We start from the raw sequence: 17,778 nt of genomic DNA on the forward strand, positions 1-17,778 counted from the left end.
AGAAATTTTATCCAAAAAATTTGCTCTTTTTTTTTTACCGAATAGTTCGGCGTACGCAAATTATTCGCAAATAATAAATTCAATCCAAAAAATTTTATTTAAATTTTTAATAATTCATGGATAATTTACGAATTAACTACCTATAATTTATTATGGATAGCAAATATTGAGTCATTGACACACTTTTTTTTTCCTTTTTTTCTTTTTTCTTTTTTTTTTTTTGAAACGGTGTTAAATTAGCCTATGGTAAAATTACCTTTTCGTCCCTAAAATTTTCACGCATGCGAGTATCCCCATCAAGTGCAGAAGGGTAGATCCACGTTTCACCCCTATCTAACCCTTCCCAACTAACCTATTGTTTGCCCCCGCTTGTGCCAAAAATGCTTTCTCATGCCACATTTAAAAGCACTTTTTAACCTACCAAACATCAAGTACAATATTTTTTGGCCTTATCAACTGTCCCCAGAGCAAGTGTCAAAGGGCTTAGTGGTTGGTACCCGAGACCCAGGTTCAAATCCTAGTTGATTCACATTTTCAGCTAAGTTTATTTCTAAATGAAATAAACGAAGCAGGTAGCGTACTACCTATCTCTCAAAAAAAAAAAAAAATTTGGTCTTTTTTTGAAAATAATACAAACTTTAGTAATATTCAAAAAATATAGACATTCCTAATACAAATAGCAAAAAACTTTAAATTTGGTGTTCGAAATTACTTCACATTTTCGATTAAACGATATTTTAAAAAATAAACGAAACAGATAACATGCTACTTTTCCTACTATATAGATTAAAAGGATATCCAAACTTCACAAAAAAATATTTTTATGAATACTTATTATGTGCTAATTTGGGTTTGAAGGGAAGGGAGGAGAGAGGGCAAGAATTATCTCTCTAATCAATACTAAAAAAAAATTTCAATAATTTTTTTATCTTTCTAATGAATCAAAATGGGACTAGATAAGAAAATATTTTGAAAAAAAGGTTAGATTGCTATTTTTTTTTCAAATAAAGTTAAATCCATTTTTACTATAGTTAATAATATTATTTAAAATATATAATAAAATAACTAGGAAAAACTTCAAAACCCCTCCTGTGGTTTCACACTTTTTCATTTTAGTACCCTATGGTTTAAAGTGTATCAAACTAGTACCCTGTGGTTTCTCACTTTATCACTTTAGTACACTATAGTTTAAAGTGTATCAAGTTAGTACACTGTGGTTTCTCACTTTATCACTTTAGTACCCTGTAGTTTAAAGTGTATCAAGTTAGTACCCTGTGGTTTTGCACTTTATCACTTTAGTACCCTGTGGTTTCATACTTTATCACTTTAATATCCTATAGTTTAAAAAACCACAGGATACTAACTTGATACAAAATTAAAACCACAGGATACTAAAATGATAAAGTACAAAATCACAGGGTACTAACTTGATACACTTTAAACCACAGGATACTAAAGTGATAAAGTGAGAAATCACAGGGTACTAACTTGATATATTTTAAACCACAAGCTACCAAAGTGAAAAAAATTGAAATCACAGGAGGAGTTTTTGAAGTTTTCCCAAATAACTAATTCTTATATTTGAGACATTAAATACTAATCATTAAGTGCTAAGTTGAGAATCGATTCTGCTTGTTAATAGAATTAAAAAATACTTAAAAAAAAAAGTATATATTGTTTTATTACTCCGAACACAGTGGCATTTTTGTAATTAAATGCGAAACCGAGCACTATAGTTAAAGCCCCGCTCTAACACTTCACCCGTGTTATCTCCATCCTTCTATTTATACCCCGCCGCATCGCCTCGTCTCGTGAAGCGCCATTTTTACACCAAACCCCCCCAACTCTATCTCCTCTCTCGGGAAGGGACCCATCAGGGGCAACAATGGCGGAGGCCCCCATCGTCGTCGTCCCCAAGCTCGAGATCGAGGGGGTCACCTTCCCCGCGGTAACCTCACCCCCGCGCTCCTCCTCGTCATCTCCCCTCTTCCTCGCCGGGGCAGGTTAGCCCCGATCCTTCGTCTCCGCACTCTCTTTTGTTTTTCTCCCTCTTAAAAATTCCCTAACGTGCGCCGCGGGGGGGGCGGGGGTGTAGGGCCGAGGGGGTTGGAGATCGGTGGCAGGTTCGTGAATTTCACGGCGATCGGGGTGTATTTGGAGGAGGGGGCGCTGCGGTCGCTCGCCGGAAAGTGGGGCGGGGCCGCGGCGGAGGAGCTCGCCGGAGACGAGCACTTCTACAGGGACATCGTCGCCGGTGAGGAGTTTTCTCTTTTTTGTTTCTTTTTTGTTTTTTTTTTTAACTTTTTTGTCCCCGGGGATTTTGCTTTTGGGGAGGGGTAGTTTGGGAATTTCAGTTGGGGGAAGAGCCTCACTATATGTGCGTGAGGTGATTGGATGCTTTTGGATGCGTGCATATGTTTGGCGTGATCGCGAGACTAAGGGGCGTTTGATTCTTTAGATGAGGAATCGAAAAATTATTTACGGTATAAAAAATATTATTTTATTTGTTTAGTTTTCTACGAATTTGAAAAAAAAAATTAAAATTTTTACTTTTTTTTGCTGTTTTTTAGTAAAAAAACTAAAGTTTAAATTGTGTAAAATTTTTCTTATTTATATTTTTTTTATCGAACCAAATAAATATGAATAGAAAAAAAAATTCCTTCAATCTAAACACTACAAAATATTAAAAAAATTTTATAAAAAATTATATTTTATGATTTTCCGTTGAAACAAACGGAGCTTAATATTTTTAACAAACATTCCACAACCAATAATGAGATGCAGAGATTTTTGTAAGAAAAAAAAAACTCTCATTTACCATTTATGTATCTTTATTAGAGTTCATGACATATTCATGATTTTTTATTAGTTTGCTGACACATGTATTTAGTAATAATAATAGTCTAATAGGTCGTGTGGGGGCTCTGAGACCAACCCGACACGGTTTGGTACGGTACGGCACATTTATACAAGCAGGTCGTGTCGACAACGACCTGTTTGATTCATTTCGGGCCCAGGCATAATACCCTCGTCAAGATCCAAAACAAAGTCTTAAAATACCACATCGGACCGGCACGACACGATACTACACGGCGCCGAATTGGGGCCAAGTAGGATCTAAATCAGATTCAGGCTCGATCCTCTCTGGATCGGATTAAACCCAAATTCGACTTAATGTCACGTATAATTTGAACAGGCCCTTTTGAGAAGTTCACAAGAGTGACCATGCTCCTTCCCCTCACCGGGCAGCAGTACTCGGAGAAGGTCGCCGAGAACTGTCTCGCCCACTGGAAAGCTGCCGGCGTCTACACCGAAGCCGAGGGCGCGGCCGTGGACAAGTTCAAAGAGGCTTTTAAAGCCGAGACTTTTCCTCCTGGCTCCTCTATCCTCTTCACTCACTCCCCTTCCAGCTCTCTAACTGTTAAGTAACTAACTCTTTCAATACATCATTTATTGTACCTATTTAGTTGCACGTAATTTTAAGTATACTGTAGTTATAACTATATGCAAATTCAAATTCGACGTTTCGTTTGATGTATTGGAATTCAACTACCGCAGCCGAAACTATATAAGAAAGTCGAATTACAACAGTTAAAACTATATCTAAATTAGCCGTAGTTCCTATTACAGTAATTGGAGAGTGTAATTTTAAATAAGAGATAAGCTTATCTTACTCAACTAAATATAACCAAATAAATTATTTATAATTGCAACGCTTTTTATTATATCCATTCAAACGAAATACATATAGTTATAACTGCTGCATCTACAACTGCATGTATTTTCAACTATACTGTATTTCTAATTACATCCGGCCAAACGGCCCCTTAGTTCTATACCCGTCAACTAACCTGTACTTATTCGCATAAGCAAAACATCGCCATTACTACAATAAATTCAAGAGAGAAACCTCCTAGAAATGTTGGAGACCTGTTTGATATTTGGCTTCTGCAGTTACATGTGTTCATGTATCTTTCAGATCGCCTTCTCGAGTGACTCGTCGGTGCCAGAGGTCGGAAATGTGGTGATAGAGAACCGCGCTTTATGTGAGGCCATCTTGGAGTCTATTATCGGCGAGCACGGGGTCTCCCCTGCCACGAAGCGGAGCTTGGCGCTAAGAGTTTCGGAGCTTCTCAAAGAGTTTGGTGGCGCGAAGGAGGCCGAGGTCGAGAAACCGGTCGAGGTAAGCACATAGTTCCGCGATCGGAGCTCGTGTATCCTATGTAAGAGAAGCACCAGTTTGTGGTAGAAGCTGCTACTAAAAGAAGCTGTATATGGAGGCTTCTTTCTGTATTGTGTTCTCTCTTTGTGCTGTTGATAGTATGTTGAGTAAACGAGCAACAAGTTATGTGCTTCTAAATAAATTAGATGATGATGCATGAGCACAATGTGAGCAAGCTATTGCACTTCATAAAATGCCTCTGCTTCTGTAGTTCTCAAAATTTGCTTCTTTTAGAGTCTCTTTTGGCCCAGAATCTGCTGTTGCTAAAAGCAGCAGCAACAGCCTCCAATGAAAATATAATTAGGACGTATCGCAGCCGAAATTATAATCGAGATTTTAAATTCCAAAATAGAAACTCTAATTTGACGCTTCTAATGCTGTGATAAAAAAATACTGTTAGAAATATTTTTAATGCTGTGGTTCTTGTGTTAACGCTACTCAATCATCAGTACACGAGTTGTTGGAGTTTCTATATAATTATTGTTTGAAACTTCAAACTTCGAGTTTCTATTTCTTGCCCCTGAAGTTTCTTTCAGTGGAGAAATTGGTTAATAAATGTATGAATCATTTATTTCGGACATTTATTATTTAATCAAGTACAAATTATTTCTCAATGTGTGGTGCATCGAGCCCAATTAACTACTCGTTGAAATAGAAAAAAAAAATTGATAATTGCGAAACCTTTTGTTATTGCTTTTAGAAAACAAAAAAAAATTAGATGCCGAGGTGTTGTCGCCTGATTAAAGCCAAATTTTGCCGTGGAATAATCAAATGATATGTAATTATTTAACACGTACCTACTCCATAAATTTAAGCCGAATAAATAGTAAATTGCGTTGTATTTATCTGAACATCATGGATTAAAAAAATAATAATAAATAAAAGGAAAAGAAAACCATGAAACGATGGAGCGGCCCAAAGCGAGACCGAGCTCCCTAATTATTGCCCTTGCAAAGTACGGAAAACCAAACTTAAAATAAACTAAATTAAAAAATAAAATTAAAAAAAAATCTTCGCAACATTCGCACCAAAGTCCTTACTCTTTGTTATTATTACTGCAAAACTCGACTGCAACAAAAAAACATAGTACCAAAACATTAGAAAAAATGATAACGGTGGATATGCAAGATCATGATCTTTTTTTCCTTTCCCCTGCGAGGTAAAGATGCTCTAATTCCGGAGACCATTGAGATATGTCCAAATGGTGCAACCTATTATGCATGGTATATCAGAATTGTACGAAAACATTCATTTCAAAAAAAAAAAAAAAAAAAAAAAAAAAAAAAAAAAGACAGAATAGATAAGATAATCAAACTTTTTAAGTTTATTGCCACCCTCTGATCCGTCATCTCGTCGGCGAGGTGGGGGAGCAGGAAAATAGACGGCGGAGGACGTATTGAAGCGCGGAAAAAGAACCATACATAAATTTCTTCTTCACCAACACCCTGCAACCCTTTTTCTTCTTCTTCCCTTTGCTCTTCCTCCTCCGATAGAAGGCGGCGAGGAGAAGCATCCTCCTTCTGACCGTTCGGAGAAAGCGTCTGCTCCTGGCAGCAATGCTCTCCCTTTTCTTCACGAAGCTGTAGCTTCGGAGGTACACTTGCCTGCACCGGTTGCTATCGACTGCTGCGGCCTCCCTCCGCCCCCCTCCGCCCGCAGACACCGACCGGATGAACTCTGCATCAGAACCATTACTGTATGTTCCCCTCACCGGCAGCAGCACCGGCACCGGCACATGACTGCTGCCGCTGGAGATGCCCATACCTCTAGCTTTGCGTCCTACTGCAGTAACACTGAATACTAAGGATAGTTAATATGCAGCATGCTCATGCAACTCTCATTTTCTTATGCAGAAGATCCTAGATACTCTATTATTTTTTTCTGACAATGCGTACGTACTTATGCATTATTTCTTTTATTTTCTTGTCCAAAAATAATTGACAAAAGACTTTGGGGAGACCCCGCACGTGCTAAAGCGTTTGCTTAATGGGGCACTATTATAGGTTTTACCAACCGTGAAATGACCCATGCGAATCACGCTTGCATCAAACTTGATCAAAGTCAACCATTTGGGGCTTTAATCCCCTGGTGCTAAACTTACCCCAAATAAAAAATAAAAATAAAAATAAAAATAAATAAAAAAAAAAAACTGCCGTGAGGTAATATAAACTGCACGATGTTGCCAAGCAGGGTTAATAATTGGGCCATGCCGGACCGGGCTGGATTTAAACAGACCCGCCCGACCCTCGTCGGGCTTGATCTGGAAAGACCCGTTTCTTTAGCTGCAGGAGCCAGGATTGGCCTTGGACGAAATTAGGCCCAGGCCCAGGCCCAATCCCAGCCCATTAGCAACTCGCAGTAACTGAATTCAACAAATAAATAAATACAATGGAAAATAACCATCAAATTAACTCTATGTACATCAACATTATCCTCAGTATCAGCAGGAATAAGAAAAGAGTTCATCAATGTAGGTAATTTTGTCAAACATAATGGATGAATCAACTCCTAAACCGGTAATGCAAGGTAATTTGCAAAAGAACCAATGCCAAACTCTTTGATTTTCTCAGCTAGATAGGGTTCTTAGGTCCTCTTCGGTGAGGACAGAAGGGACGACTTTTATTTGCTGTACGAGAAAGCCAGCTTCTTGGCAGGCTTGTTCGAGAAGCTCTACTTGAGAAGCCCCGTCAGGGCAGAACGCAACCACGGCTCCGCCGCTTCCAGTGAACTTGGCTGCGGCACCGACGCTTCTGGCCACATCAACCATCTTTATGTTTAGCGAGCCGAGCACGCTGTCTCCAAACATTTTCCTGGGCACGTAAAAGCAAGAGATAGCGACATTAAAGAAAAAGTAGTTTAAGACACATGGATACACGGAATACTCGAACAATAGGTAGTTATGAACATATCTCATGGTCCAACAACTTAAAGGCTTTCAGATACCAATAGAAATCTAAAGCCTCTGTGTTTGTCTAAGTAATAAAATTGATGCGTCTTAACTTTAATTTCTAGTCAAGCTGAACATTAGGCGAAAAACAACAAAACGAAAGTTATTCACCATGCCATCCAACATATGATGCAAACAAATGGTCACCTAGATGTCTTAAACAAGTCTTAAGGCACCAGGCTAATCACCGAATTGTGGATGCTTATAGAGCATAGATATACATCAAAAGGGCTCTATAGAAGATAGGGATATATCCACATTAGATTTCTGATATGCTTTCTAAAACCAATAGTAAAATTCCAATGTACAATGTGCTTAGAATTTCTAAAAAATGGCTTTTGATGATAATGTAAGGTAGCTCAGCAGGCTTCAGGCAAACAAGAAATCCAATGAGAAAGATAAAGATACAATACAATCGCAGTAACTACTTTCAACTTACCTCCGAAGATCAAAGTTGTGGTTCATAAGATTTACAAGTTCAGTGTAATTCTTTTCTAATAAAGCCTTGTGACCCTCTAATGCCAGCTCAGCCACCTCTTTCATCTTTGATATAATAAATTCATCACCATCAAGCCATCTCTGTCGAACAGAGCTGTGAACCTACAATTAAACAACACAGCTTGAGCTATATAAGTAGTGCACAAGTGAAAAGCTCACAAAAGTAAGGACGTATGGTTTCTTATAAAACAAGATACTACAAAAAACGCCAGAAACTAAGGTGCTAGCATTTTGTGCTCTTCGAGTTTCTCTGAAAACTAGAAATGTCGAAATGTCATACAGTACGGAAAGACACAAAACAGATTAATTTTTTTTGTCAAAACACCATATCTACATATTACTATCTAGACAACTGATACCTATTTCTAGATCCACGGCATACAATGAATGCAATCCTTTCTTCGGCAGAAATACACAAACAGAGCTTGCAAATATAAAGCTACACTGGAGCCATTCTTCTATGGCAGTAACTATTCTAACATAACGATCAATTCTTTACAAAAAATAGTAAATCTATGAGTGTTTAAACTCAACACTGGAGTTTTCTTCTATTTACTCATTTACTCTTCTTTTTTCTTTTCTTTGGAGTGGATCTCATTAACTTGAAACTTCTGATCTCCCTTGATTAGAATTTCAGAAGGGATTTCCTTTTAAAATGTCCAATAGCAAAAGCCAGACATTCTAAAGTGTTTATCCTACCGAGACATGGCATGCTGTTATTAAGATAACGTGGATTTATATCTCAATAAGGCCATACTTACCAATCTCAAGCTATAGATCAGACAAAAGAATTATGCTGTTTTATCTGACAAGAAAGAACATGTATTCTGACAAGAAACTACTTTATAAGACAAACCTTCCCAGAATCGCTTGGATTCTCAGCGTAGATGAGATGAAGAGGCGGAAGAAGATTAATATCCAAGGGCACATACTTGCCATGCCCCAACTTATCCATATACTCCTTGCTGAAGTCCTGAAATGCCAATCTTAAATTATTTGGTAGATCCACAGGACTATAAGCAAACAGAATGCAACAGGCGAATGGCTAAATTCTAGACTCATTAACAGCTTTCAACTAGATTGTTTTTATAGGTTTCTAATGGTGCATACCATATAGACAAGGCCACCATAAACTTGTGCAACTCGATCTTGAAGGCCAGCAACAATTCCAAGTTCCTTCTCTGCACTAAGAATTAGTTCAGGCCTGACTTCAACCTTTATAAGGTGTCGAACTTCGTAAAAGTCGAGGAGGCAGTTTAGGGCAGCACAAACAATGGCACTGGAACCAGAGAGTCCTGTCTGAAGATTCAAGGCACCACAATTGTTTTGGAATCAGTCATATGAAAAATATTACGTCTACTACCAGCAGCAAACTTACCATAGAAGTCTAGAAGTAAAACAAGAGACTACGGTCCTAGTTGCATAATTCTTATATTGACTTGCCATAGAACAATATTTAGTATGATTTACCAAAGCAATCTATGTGCCAAAACAGAGATCGGCAGGCTCCACAATGCTAGTTGAACTTTAGATTATTGCTGAAATGCAATCTCTACCAGTTAATGTAAGCAAAACAGGGTTAATCAATTTAATCAAGATTACTATTCATAAAGAGCCTACTATTTTTAACTGCTGTTACAGGTTGAAAGTTAAATAATATATTATAGTAATATTCTTCTTGGCACTAACTAATAATAAAAATTCAGAATCCTGAAGCTAAATTTCACATGCATAAATAGTAGATGGCAGATAGTAGAAATCTATTTCATTGATGAAACAAGTAGTACGCTACCCTCAGAATTACGATAATGTATGACGAAGACATATAAAAAATTAAGGCAGTCATAGGAACCTTCACCTGGCGAGGAATATTGGTGTCATATGATAAAGTGAAATTTCCCTTTTTCAACTCAATATTGCTTTCAGTGCAATACTTGTAGAACACCTTGCAAATGGCCATTAGCAACCGAACACCTCCATAGTACCCCTCGTTTTCCAAACGATTCACCTGAGAAATGAAGTTTATAACCATACATCATATTTCAACAAACTTGAAGTAACCTCTTATCAGACTAGCAGAAAACTCAAGCCTTACAAATTATTTTTAAAAAAAAAAAAGTTTTTTTTTTGGACTGTAATTAAAAAACAAATAAAAGAGACTATAAGAGAAGAATATTTCATCCCACTACATTCAATCAAATTGTTCCTTATTAATATGTGTCTCTACTAATTTGAAATGCGTTGCGGCTTCGTTATAAATTCGAATCCACCATATCGAGTAGGATAATATAAATGACAGGTAATGTAACAGGAAAAATGTGAATTCTCAGGTCATATCTTTTGAAATTGGATTAGCTATACACCATTTGCCCGACTAGTAATATTGATTCGTGCCAAAATTTTGGTTAAAAGCTATAAATTTCCAAACACTATAAATTCAACTGCATATTATCTCCTCTGTTTTTCCTACACATATGGACCTGGTCTTTTAATCCTCATCATACATCGTAGAGAATCCTTATTTTTAATTATGCTTTTCACATGCAAACCAAATCAAATTCCTCTTAGCACTTATTGATCAGGCTCTCTGTTCTCTACCAGTTAATGGCGAGCCCTCTGATTCATAATACCTAACATATATATAACAAAGCATAAGATCATTTATAAGAGAGAGATTCCATTACAAGAGGTAACAGCATTTCCAAGCAGAAATGCACCATATAAATAAAGTTCGTTCATAAAAGCTAAATCGAATCCATTTGTATCACCATATTCCGGAATAAACAGCTCTCAATCATTCATGCATGCAGATATAGTAACTTCCACGAACTCGAAACATCAAAACAACCGATAATTCACGATCAAAGCTCAATGACAGATCGAGTGTTGATCACGCATCGTTCGACATAACGGCTAAACGAAAATGCATGCCGCAACAAATCAACTCAGAACGACGATCGATCCAATGAGAAAGAAGCATAACGGGATCGGTAGAGATCGAGTACCAGGTGGTGGATCGAATCGAAGACGACGAGATCGTGCTTGGGGTGGGGCTCGATGACGAGATCCTCGGAGGGGCGAAGCCTCACGGAGGCCCAGAAGTTTCCGATCGAGAAGGAGATGGTTCGCCCGTAGTAGACGTCGCTAGGGTTCCCCAGCAACCCCACCCTCGCGCACGCCCTGTGCTCGATCGCCGCCACCACCTCCTCCTCCTCCTTGCTCCGCTTCTCCGCCCGGGAACCGCCGCAACGTCCTACTCCCCCTCTCCCGATGCTCCGCGCATCGCCCTCCCCACTCTCCCTCTCTCGCCTTTATATCTCCTCCGCGTGACCCCACCGACCCAAATACGGTTTCTACAAACAGAAAGGTAAATTTGCATGGATATCTCACAACTATAGCTAATTATGAAATTACGTTCCCCCCCTTTTTTTTGAGTGAAATTGTGCCTGAATTATTGTTCGCCTTTTTCTCACCATTTAATCTTTAAATTTTTTATTTTTTTAAAATTTTAATTTGAATTACAAAATTAGTATTGGGAATTTTAGTTGCTAAAATTACGGAATAATTTTAGTTGAGAGGTCTCTAACATTTTAGGAACAAAGGACAAAAAGGAAAATATAGTAGTTGATTAATAATCCCCATGAGAATGATCTATGGTACAAGTGTCCCCACACACTGCGCCGAATCAGGGCGTCGCATGCGACTAAAAGTTGATGTGCGGCGGAGAATAACCGCCGGAAGATGACAGCCGTTGGGATATCGACACGTCATCATGCGGCGCTTAGCTGGATCCGTTGCGTGGCTTAGCTGGGGGAGGTTGCATCGGTCAATAAATGCCACGTGGCAACGCTGTTGCGTAACCGTCGCGAGGAAGGCGCTTACGTCGCTTGGGCAATGGGCTAAGCGTGGGTCCGGCTCAAAGTGGGCCCATTAGAAGATGGACCCACGGAAGGACACGTGTCCATTTAGTAGATGAAATATGTACCTAGGAGAGTATTTATATCAGATAAGCAATACTATGGTAAACCTAGGATGTACCCAAATGTATTCATAATACAGTGTTATGAATTTATGATTCATAAGGTCAAGAACAAAATTTATATCGCTAGATTTTAAAATTTGTATAGCGTCGTAAAAGTTGTTTGTAAAAATAACATTACTCATGCAATAATGTTCGTCTTCTATTCAAATATTTTTTAGTTTTTTTTTTGGTAACATGCTTATGCGCCGTTACTTTTTTTAAAAATCAATTTTTTTTTTTTATTGTTTGTGATCTTATATCTATATCTACCTAACTATAGGTGCCACGAAAAATCTCATTCATGGATTATATTTTAAAGAGGGAGGGGACATTCTAAAATATTCAAAGCACCAAACTATTAAATATTTTAAAATATTAATTACAATGTCAGAAACAGTTTCAAGCCTCCCTGGATTAGTATCATGTCTAAATCAACAACAGCAAAATTGACTATTATCTAAACACAATATTTAATTCATGAGTATTGTTTTGTGTGTTTTAAAAAAATGAGTATAACTTTTCTACAATCTCATACCTATATTTTAAAGTTTCATCCAATGCGGATTGTATCTATTCATTCACCAATCTAAGCAATGGGAATGAATGCTTAGGGCTGGCAAACAGCGGCCGGCTCGCGTTCGACTCGTGTTCGTCGAATTGGCTCGCTCAGGCTCGACGTAAAATTAAATAGACGCAGCTTGAATAAAATAATAGGCTCGAAATTCATTTCAAGCGAGCTTGAGTATTAGATCGTTCGTCATTAGGCTCAGAAAGCTCGAACAATACTCGAATATATATATATATATTTATAATATATATATATAAATATAATATATTTTGATAATATATATATATATTATATAGTGCTAATTTGGTGCTATTAGAGCACAGCAGACTCTTGTGGCTCCTAAATTCTTAACAGCGTCCATCAAATTTGATTGTTAGTGGTGAAGAGAGAAGAGAGAAATTGAAGAAAATTGGGGTTCTCTATTTCTCTTCTCTTGATTGAAAACCGCTTTCTCGTTTAATTTTCTCTCTTTCCTTTCACCCTACCACCATCAATTGATTGGGCAGTTATAGAACTTAGGAGACAAAGGCTGCTATGCTTATAGCACAGTACCTACCTATATATATTATATATATAATATATTATATATAATAGTATTTAAATTATATATAGGCTTTAATTTAAATTGGCTATTATTGTGGCCATAAATAAACCCAACAAGTCACATGCATGAACCACGTCTAATTTACATAAACACACTCTCTTCAGCACTTCACTTTTTGCACATAACCTAAACATGATAAATTAAAATTTCAACATTCCTAATTTTCTCTCTTTCTTTCTCTCTCTCTCTTTTGACCCTCACCCGTCAGGCAGCTCACCCTAGCTATCATATTCTTGCACATATTTTGTATTTGAACCATTGGACATGTTGCATCAAATTAGGTATATTTTATAAAATTAAACTATGATTATATAATTCGAAATTTCAATCTGGCTCGTTTAGACTCGGCTCGACTCGTAGGGCTCGACTCGAAATTAGGCTCGCTCGAGCTCGGCTCGAATTAATTTCAAGCCGAGCTTGAGCCTAGATTTAGGCTCGAAATTAATTTCAAGCCGAATTTGAGCCGACATAAGCTCGCTCGAGCTCGGCTCGTTTCCACCCCTAATGATGGCTACGCATACAATTAGAGAAAATATGTGACCTTAGAATAATACTTTTATATGAATAATAATTGTTAATGTGTGAGTATATATATATATATATATATAAAGAGAGAGAGGCTGGTATATTATTGGTAGCACGGAGGTCTTCGTACTATTAAGTTGTTTTCAATGATGCGGCTTTTAAATCACTGATCGGTTTCGTTAAACTTGATTTACACTATTAAGAGTATTTAGAAACTAAATTTTTTACTTTTTTGGCATTATTTGGCTACTGATCAAAAGGTATTGACAATTTTAATGATAGATGTGATGCGTTTATAAATTTAACGGTGTAAAATAGTTCAAATATAATGAAATTTTTAGAGAAAAATCTTTTCACTATTTAGAGTAAGATCAGTATCTTTGATCTTAAATTCAAGTCTTTTATCATCATTTTTTATGAGGTTTTTATTTTCAGCTGTTCATTTTTAGATTATTTGTTTGATAGGTAAATGATGCCAAAAAATTATGAAATTTAGTTTTCAAATACTTTCAATAGTGCAGAGCAAGTCTAACGGAGTCGATCGTCAATTTGAAAGCTACATCATTGAAAATAGCTTGATAGGACGGAGATCTCTATGCTACCGATAGCATACCAGCCTAACTCTCTCTCTCTCTCTCTCTATATATATATATAGGCTAATATACTATTAATAGCACCAAGTTATTGGTGCTACTAAGTTTTTGGCCGTTGGATTAAAAGATGTGCGATTAGGATGATGTGGGCCCTCAAGGGTTGAGTGGGTGGTTGGTTGAATAGTATAATCTAACGGGTTAAAATGATCAAAAAGGTAGATCTAACGGCGAAAAAGTTTGTAGCACCAAGTGCTTCATGCTACTAATAGCATAGTAGCCAGATTCTATATAAATATATATCTAAGCATTGCGTGGATTAGGGGACACTTTTGGGTAGTCATAGCATTTCTATATTCAGACCAAACTTTCTTCCTCCCTGGGAAAAGAAGAAGTTGATGTTTATCTGAAAAACTGCGGCGTGCTGAGGTGGACGTGATAGGTGACAATCGTATCTCCTCCCGAAGAAAATGTCAAGTTCTTCAGATCCGCGGGAATTAATCATATAATATAATAATATATATATTTAATATATTTTATTATTAAAAAATAATTTTGTGGTTTTGAAATGTTACGTAACCTGGTTCTTTAAAGAGACCTTTTAACTTTTGTTTTTTAATTAATTATTTACTTTAAAAATTAAATAGTTTTAATTATTACTTAAAATTAAGTTCGCACATGGAACGATGTACGAAAAAAAAACTATCAATAGTCAATGAAAAAGGAAATTAATAGGCCCATCCATTTTCAATCTCTTCTTTAATATTTCAATTGGATCAGTGATATTTTTATGCTATTCATTAATTTTGAACCTAGACAAATTATTTCAGTTAAATTGTTGATGGCTAAAATTTCGTTATTTTTTACAGTAATGAATACATAACTACTAATAATTGGCCAACTTATCGAGAAATTATTTTCGCTAATTTTGGCACTTTTTCTCCCTCTATGTCATCATCCTTCTCATGTTTGTTTTTTTCTTTTCTTTTCTTTTTAAAGGATCAATAGCTAAACTCACTACAATCCTAGCTATAAATTCCTCCGACTCAAAATCCAAGTGCCTTTTTAATTCAAATATCAAATGGTTTTGACTACGATTATGAACAAAGTCAAAACCAAATATGCAATTCGAGAAAAATGGAAAATAAGTGAACAACACGATCCAAAACTTAAACCAACCCAAACTTGAATCAGCACGGTAACCCAAGTGACCCAAAACCCCTTGCGAAAATGCGAACCGAAACCCAGCAAAGCGACCCGACCCGACCCGACAGGATCCGACCCAAACTTCGCCCGGTACAAACAACAAGAACACGAACCAAAATACCAAATCGGGATCGAAACCCCCCCGAAAAATCCGCGCCTAAATCGAGCTAAATTGCGACGCGCTCGGCGAATGCGTCGCCTCCGCGTTCGCCAACTCCCTAATCCACGCACATTCGAAGGGACATAATTCGCTAGGCCTCTCTTTCGTGTCGCAGATGACAATACGGTTTCGCTTGCCCCGTAAGCCCTAATTCGATCATTTTTTTTATCCCTTTTCCACTCGATTTTTTGATGTATTATTCTCTGATTCTGAATCTGCAATTTGAAATGTACGTATGATTGATCTCAGTTTGATTGCTCGCGGGATCGATGTGAGATTATAGTTCGAAAAATTTGTGTGGTGTAATTGAGTTTGCATACGGGAATGCACTTGAGATTATTGTGTTTTTGCTTTGTAGAAGCAATGTGCGCCTAAATTTTCTGTTGAGAAATTAGCTTACTTTTATTTGATTTGTAGTATGAGCCTGTTTGGCCCTTTTGATGAGCATAGTGTCTTGATAAACTACGTGGAGTAGTAATTTATTAATTTGTAGCAGAGTCAAAAGCAGCGAATTGGAGCTTTTGCGTTTGAACCTTTAAATCACTTTTTTTTTTTTTTTGCTTCATTGCATCCTCCTTGGTTTATTAAATGGCTAATAATTGAGATCATCATGTAATTTTTGTTAAGATTAATGCTTGTAATTTGTTCACAAGAAAAAGATGTTGTTGTTATGATTACTTTCGTGTGTTTGGTTTCGTCGTTGAGCAGCATTTAAACACTGATAAATGGAATTTGCTTGACCAAATTTTGCCATTTGTTTTCGCCATTGCAGATATCCGAGCAAAGCAAGATGGGGGATGGGAAGGACAAGCATGATGGTTCAGGTACCAGTGATAAAGGATTCCTTTCAAATTTAGCGCACGGATTCCCGGCATATCCGCCAGGATACAATGGAGCCAGCTATCCCCCTCCTCCGGGGGCTTACCCGCCACAAGGATGTCCCTCAGCTCCTGGCCCGTACCCTCCGCACGGATATCCTCCGCACGGATATCCTCCTCAGGGACATCCTCCGCATGGATATCCTGCATACGGATACCCGCCTGCCGGATATCCCCCTGCTTGTGGTTATCCACCAGCTGGTTATCCCGGGCCTGGTCCATCTGCTCCTCCGTATCACGGTATCAAACTCTTACGTCGCTTATACCAGTTACGAAACATGTTATTATACAAGTAATAACTCGGTATTGATTAATTGTTTCATTTGGTGATTCTAGCGTAAGTACTTTTTGTGCCTCTCGAGAAATAAACAAGCGAAGTTCCAAACAGACCGTTAAGCTTGTTAGACTCTTTCACTGCAGCAAAGAGTAGCTACACTATTGCAATTCATTTTCTTTCTTTCCATTATGTTATCATCATTTTTTTCTTGTTTCATCAGAGTTTTCCACTAACATGTAAAATAAGTTTGAACTTTTATTCTCGAATTTAGACAATTTGTACTTCTAGTGGAGAGTTAAGAGCCAAAATGTTTATCTTGGGGATCTAATTCTATGTATTCTTTCTCTACATTTAGGGCATGGATCTGGAACGGGGACTCTTGTAGCCGGGGGTGCAGCTGCTGCAGCGGTGGCTTACGGAGCCCATCAATTGTCTCACGGTCATCGTTATGGTTATGGTTATGGTATGTTTGGTCGTCATGGCAAGTTTAAGCACGGAAAGTTTGGGAAGCATCGCTTCTTTGGAGGAAAGCATCGCTTCTTTGGAGGAAAGCATGGGATGTTTCGCGGCAAGTTCAAGAAGTGGAAATGATCCGAAATGTCGAATTCTCTCGCTAGGATTTGTATGTTTTGGGGATCTGTCTATGAACTCTCTTAGTGTGATTGACACCGGCTCATGAAGCACGTAAACTCGGAATTTTAGTTTTGCTTGGATTGAATGTTTGTGTCTCCAATTGTAACTAATAATAACAAACCTTAAAAAATGAGCACTGGGCTTGCGAAGTGATCTTTCTCTTAGTTGTGATTGTAACTTGTGTATCTTCTGAATAGGTAAAATACTATGAGGAGAGGTTGGGTGATTAAAATTGCCTATGATGAATATGATGCCATTCAATGCTTATAAGTTTTTTTTTTTTTTTTCCCCTTTTTTTTGTTTTTTGGTGAATGACAACCTGGGGAGTTTTGATGCCGAGTCTTATATTCAAACACAGATTTAGCCATGAGCTAACAGGTTTTGTGAAGATTAGTATCGTTTTCTTTTATTATGTTGTGTAATTTTTAATGCAAATTGATGACTAGATGGCTCAGAAGATCTGCTTAGGTGATGATTCATTCAATTGCAGGTTACCTCAATTTGTAAAATATCAATAGTTCATGTTTAATAGATAAATGTAAGAGGGGAGTATCTGTTAAAATCAAAAAAAAAAAAAAAAGAAAAGAAGAAGAGTGGTGAGGTTTGGAAAGAAACTGGCCCGACCTTACTCAGCGGGTCAGGTCCGGCC

The 17,778-nt window shown here is 37.5% G+C and overlaps 4 protein-coding genes across 5 annotated transcripts; 2 read left to right on the forward strand and 2 right to left on the reverse strand.

Annotated features, from left to right (window-relative positions):
• Window positions 1,802–4,442, forward strand: LOC109719641 (chalcone--flavonone isomerase). The gene is made up of 4 exons (XM_020246418.1): window positions 1,802–2,003; window positions 2,096–2,254; window positions 3,197–3,420; window positions 3,980–4,442. Exons 1-4 carry the CDS (start codon window positions 1,886–1,888, stop codon window positions 4,193–4,195), a joined length of 717 nt encoding a protein of 238 aa, XP_020102007.1. The 5' UTR covers window positions 1,802–1,885; the 3' UTR covers window positions 4,196–4,442.
• On the reverse strand, window positions 5,502–6,487 carry LOC109719768. The gene has a single exon (XM_020246578.1). The coding sequence runs from the start codon at window positions 5,982–5,984 to the stop codon at window positions 5,568–5,570; it is 417 nt and encodes a 138-aa protein (XP_020102167.1). The 5' UTR covers window positions 5,985–6,487; the 3' UTR covers window positions 5,502–5,567.
• On the reverse strand, window positions 6,607–11,143 carry LOC109719667 (glucuronokinase 1-like). The gene is made up of 7 exons (XM_020246448.1): window positions 11,082–11,143; window positions 10,673–10,976; window positions 9,526–9,675; window positions 8,778–8,966; window positions 8,524–8,640; window positions 7,609–7,769; window positions 6,607–7,032 (listed from the first exon to the last, which is right to left on the reverse strand). The coding sequence occupies exons 1-7, from the start codon at window positions 11,141–11,143 to the stop codon at window positions 6,789–6,791; spliced, it is 1,227 nt and encodes a 408-aa protein (XP_020102037.1). The 3' UTR covers window positions 6,607–6,788.
• On the forward strand, window positions 15,294–17,399 carry LOC109719095 (glycine-rich protein A3-like). 2 transcript variants are annotated; one of them, XM_020245622.1, is made up of 3 exons: window positions 15,294–15,570; window positions 16,114–16,459; window positions 16,852–17,399. In XM_020245622.1, exons 2-3 carry the CDS (start codon window positions 16,132–16,134, stop codon window positions 17,085–17,087), a joined length of 564 nt encoding a protein of 187 aa, XP_020101211.1. In that variant the 5' UTR covers window positions 15,294–15,570; window positions 16,114–16,131; the 3' UTR covers window positions 17,088–17,399. The 2 variants fall into 2 exon arrangements, with proteins under 2 accessions (XP_020101211.1, XP_020101210.1); XM_020245621.1 differs by having other exon boundaries at window positions 15,296–15,481.

The sequence above is a fragment of the Ananas comosus genome, linkage group 13 (assembly GCF_001540865.1).
Source record: "Ananas comosus cultivar F153 linkage group 13, ASM154086v1, whole genome shotgun sequence".
NCBI classification, from domain to species: Eukaryota; Viridiplantae; Streptophyta; class Magnoliopsida; order Poales; family Bromeliaceae; genus Ananas; species Ananas comosus.

Excerpts from the sequence above, each read along its gene's own strand:
- LOC109719667 (XM_020246448.1), bottom strand. The coding sequence starts at position 11,143 with ATGGTGAGAAAAAGGCGAACAATAATTCAGGCACAATTTCACTCAAAA. Across the intron at positions 8,641-8,777 it reads ATGGTGGCCTTGTCTATATG|GACTTCAGCAAGGAGTATAT; the intron begins GTATGCACCATT and ends TTGGCATTTCAG. Across the intron at positions 7,770-8,523 it reads ATCCAAGCGATTCTGGGAAG|GTTCACAGCTCTGTTCGACA; the intron begins GTTTGTCTTATA and ends GTTTAATTGTAG.
- LOC109719095 (XM_020245622.1), top strand. The coding sequence starts at position 16,132 with ATGGGGGATGGGAAGGACAAGCATGATGGTTCAGGTACCAGTGATAAA. Across the intron at positions 16,460-16,851 it reads ATCTGCTCCTCCGTATCACG|GGCATGGATCTGGAACGGGG; the intron begins GTATCAAACTCT and ends CTCTACATTTAG.
- LOC109719641 (XM_020246418.1), top strand. The coding sequence starts at position 1,886 with ATGGCGGAGGCCCCCATCGTCGTCGTCCCCAAGCTCGAGATCGAGGGG. Across the intron at positions 2,004-2,095 it reads CCTCTTCCTCGCCGGGGCAG|GGCCGAGGGGGTTGGAGATC; the intron begins GTTAGCCCCGAT and ends GCGGGGGTGTAG. Across the intron at positions 2,255-3,196 it reads CTACAGGGACATCGTCGCCG|GCCCTTTTGAGAAGTTCACA; the intron begins GTGAGGAGTTTT and ends TAATTTGAACAG.
- LOC109719768 (XM_020246578.1), bottom strand. The coding sequence starts at position 5,984 with ATGGGCATCTCCAGCGGCAGCAGTCATGTGCCGGTGCCGGTGCTGCTG.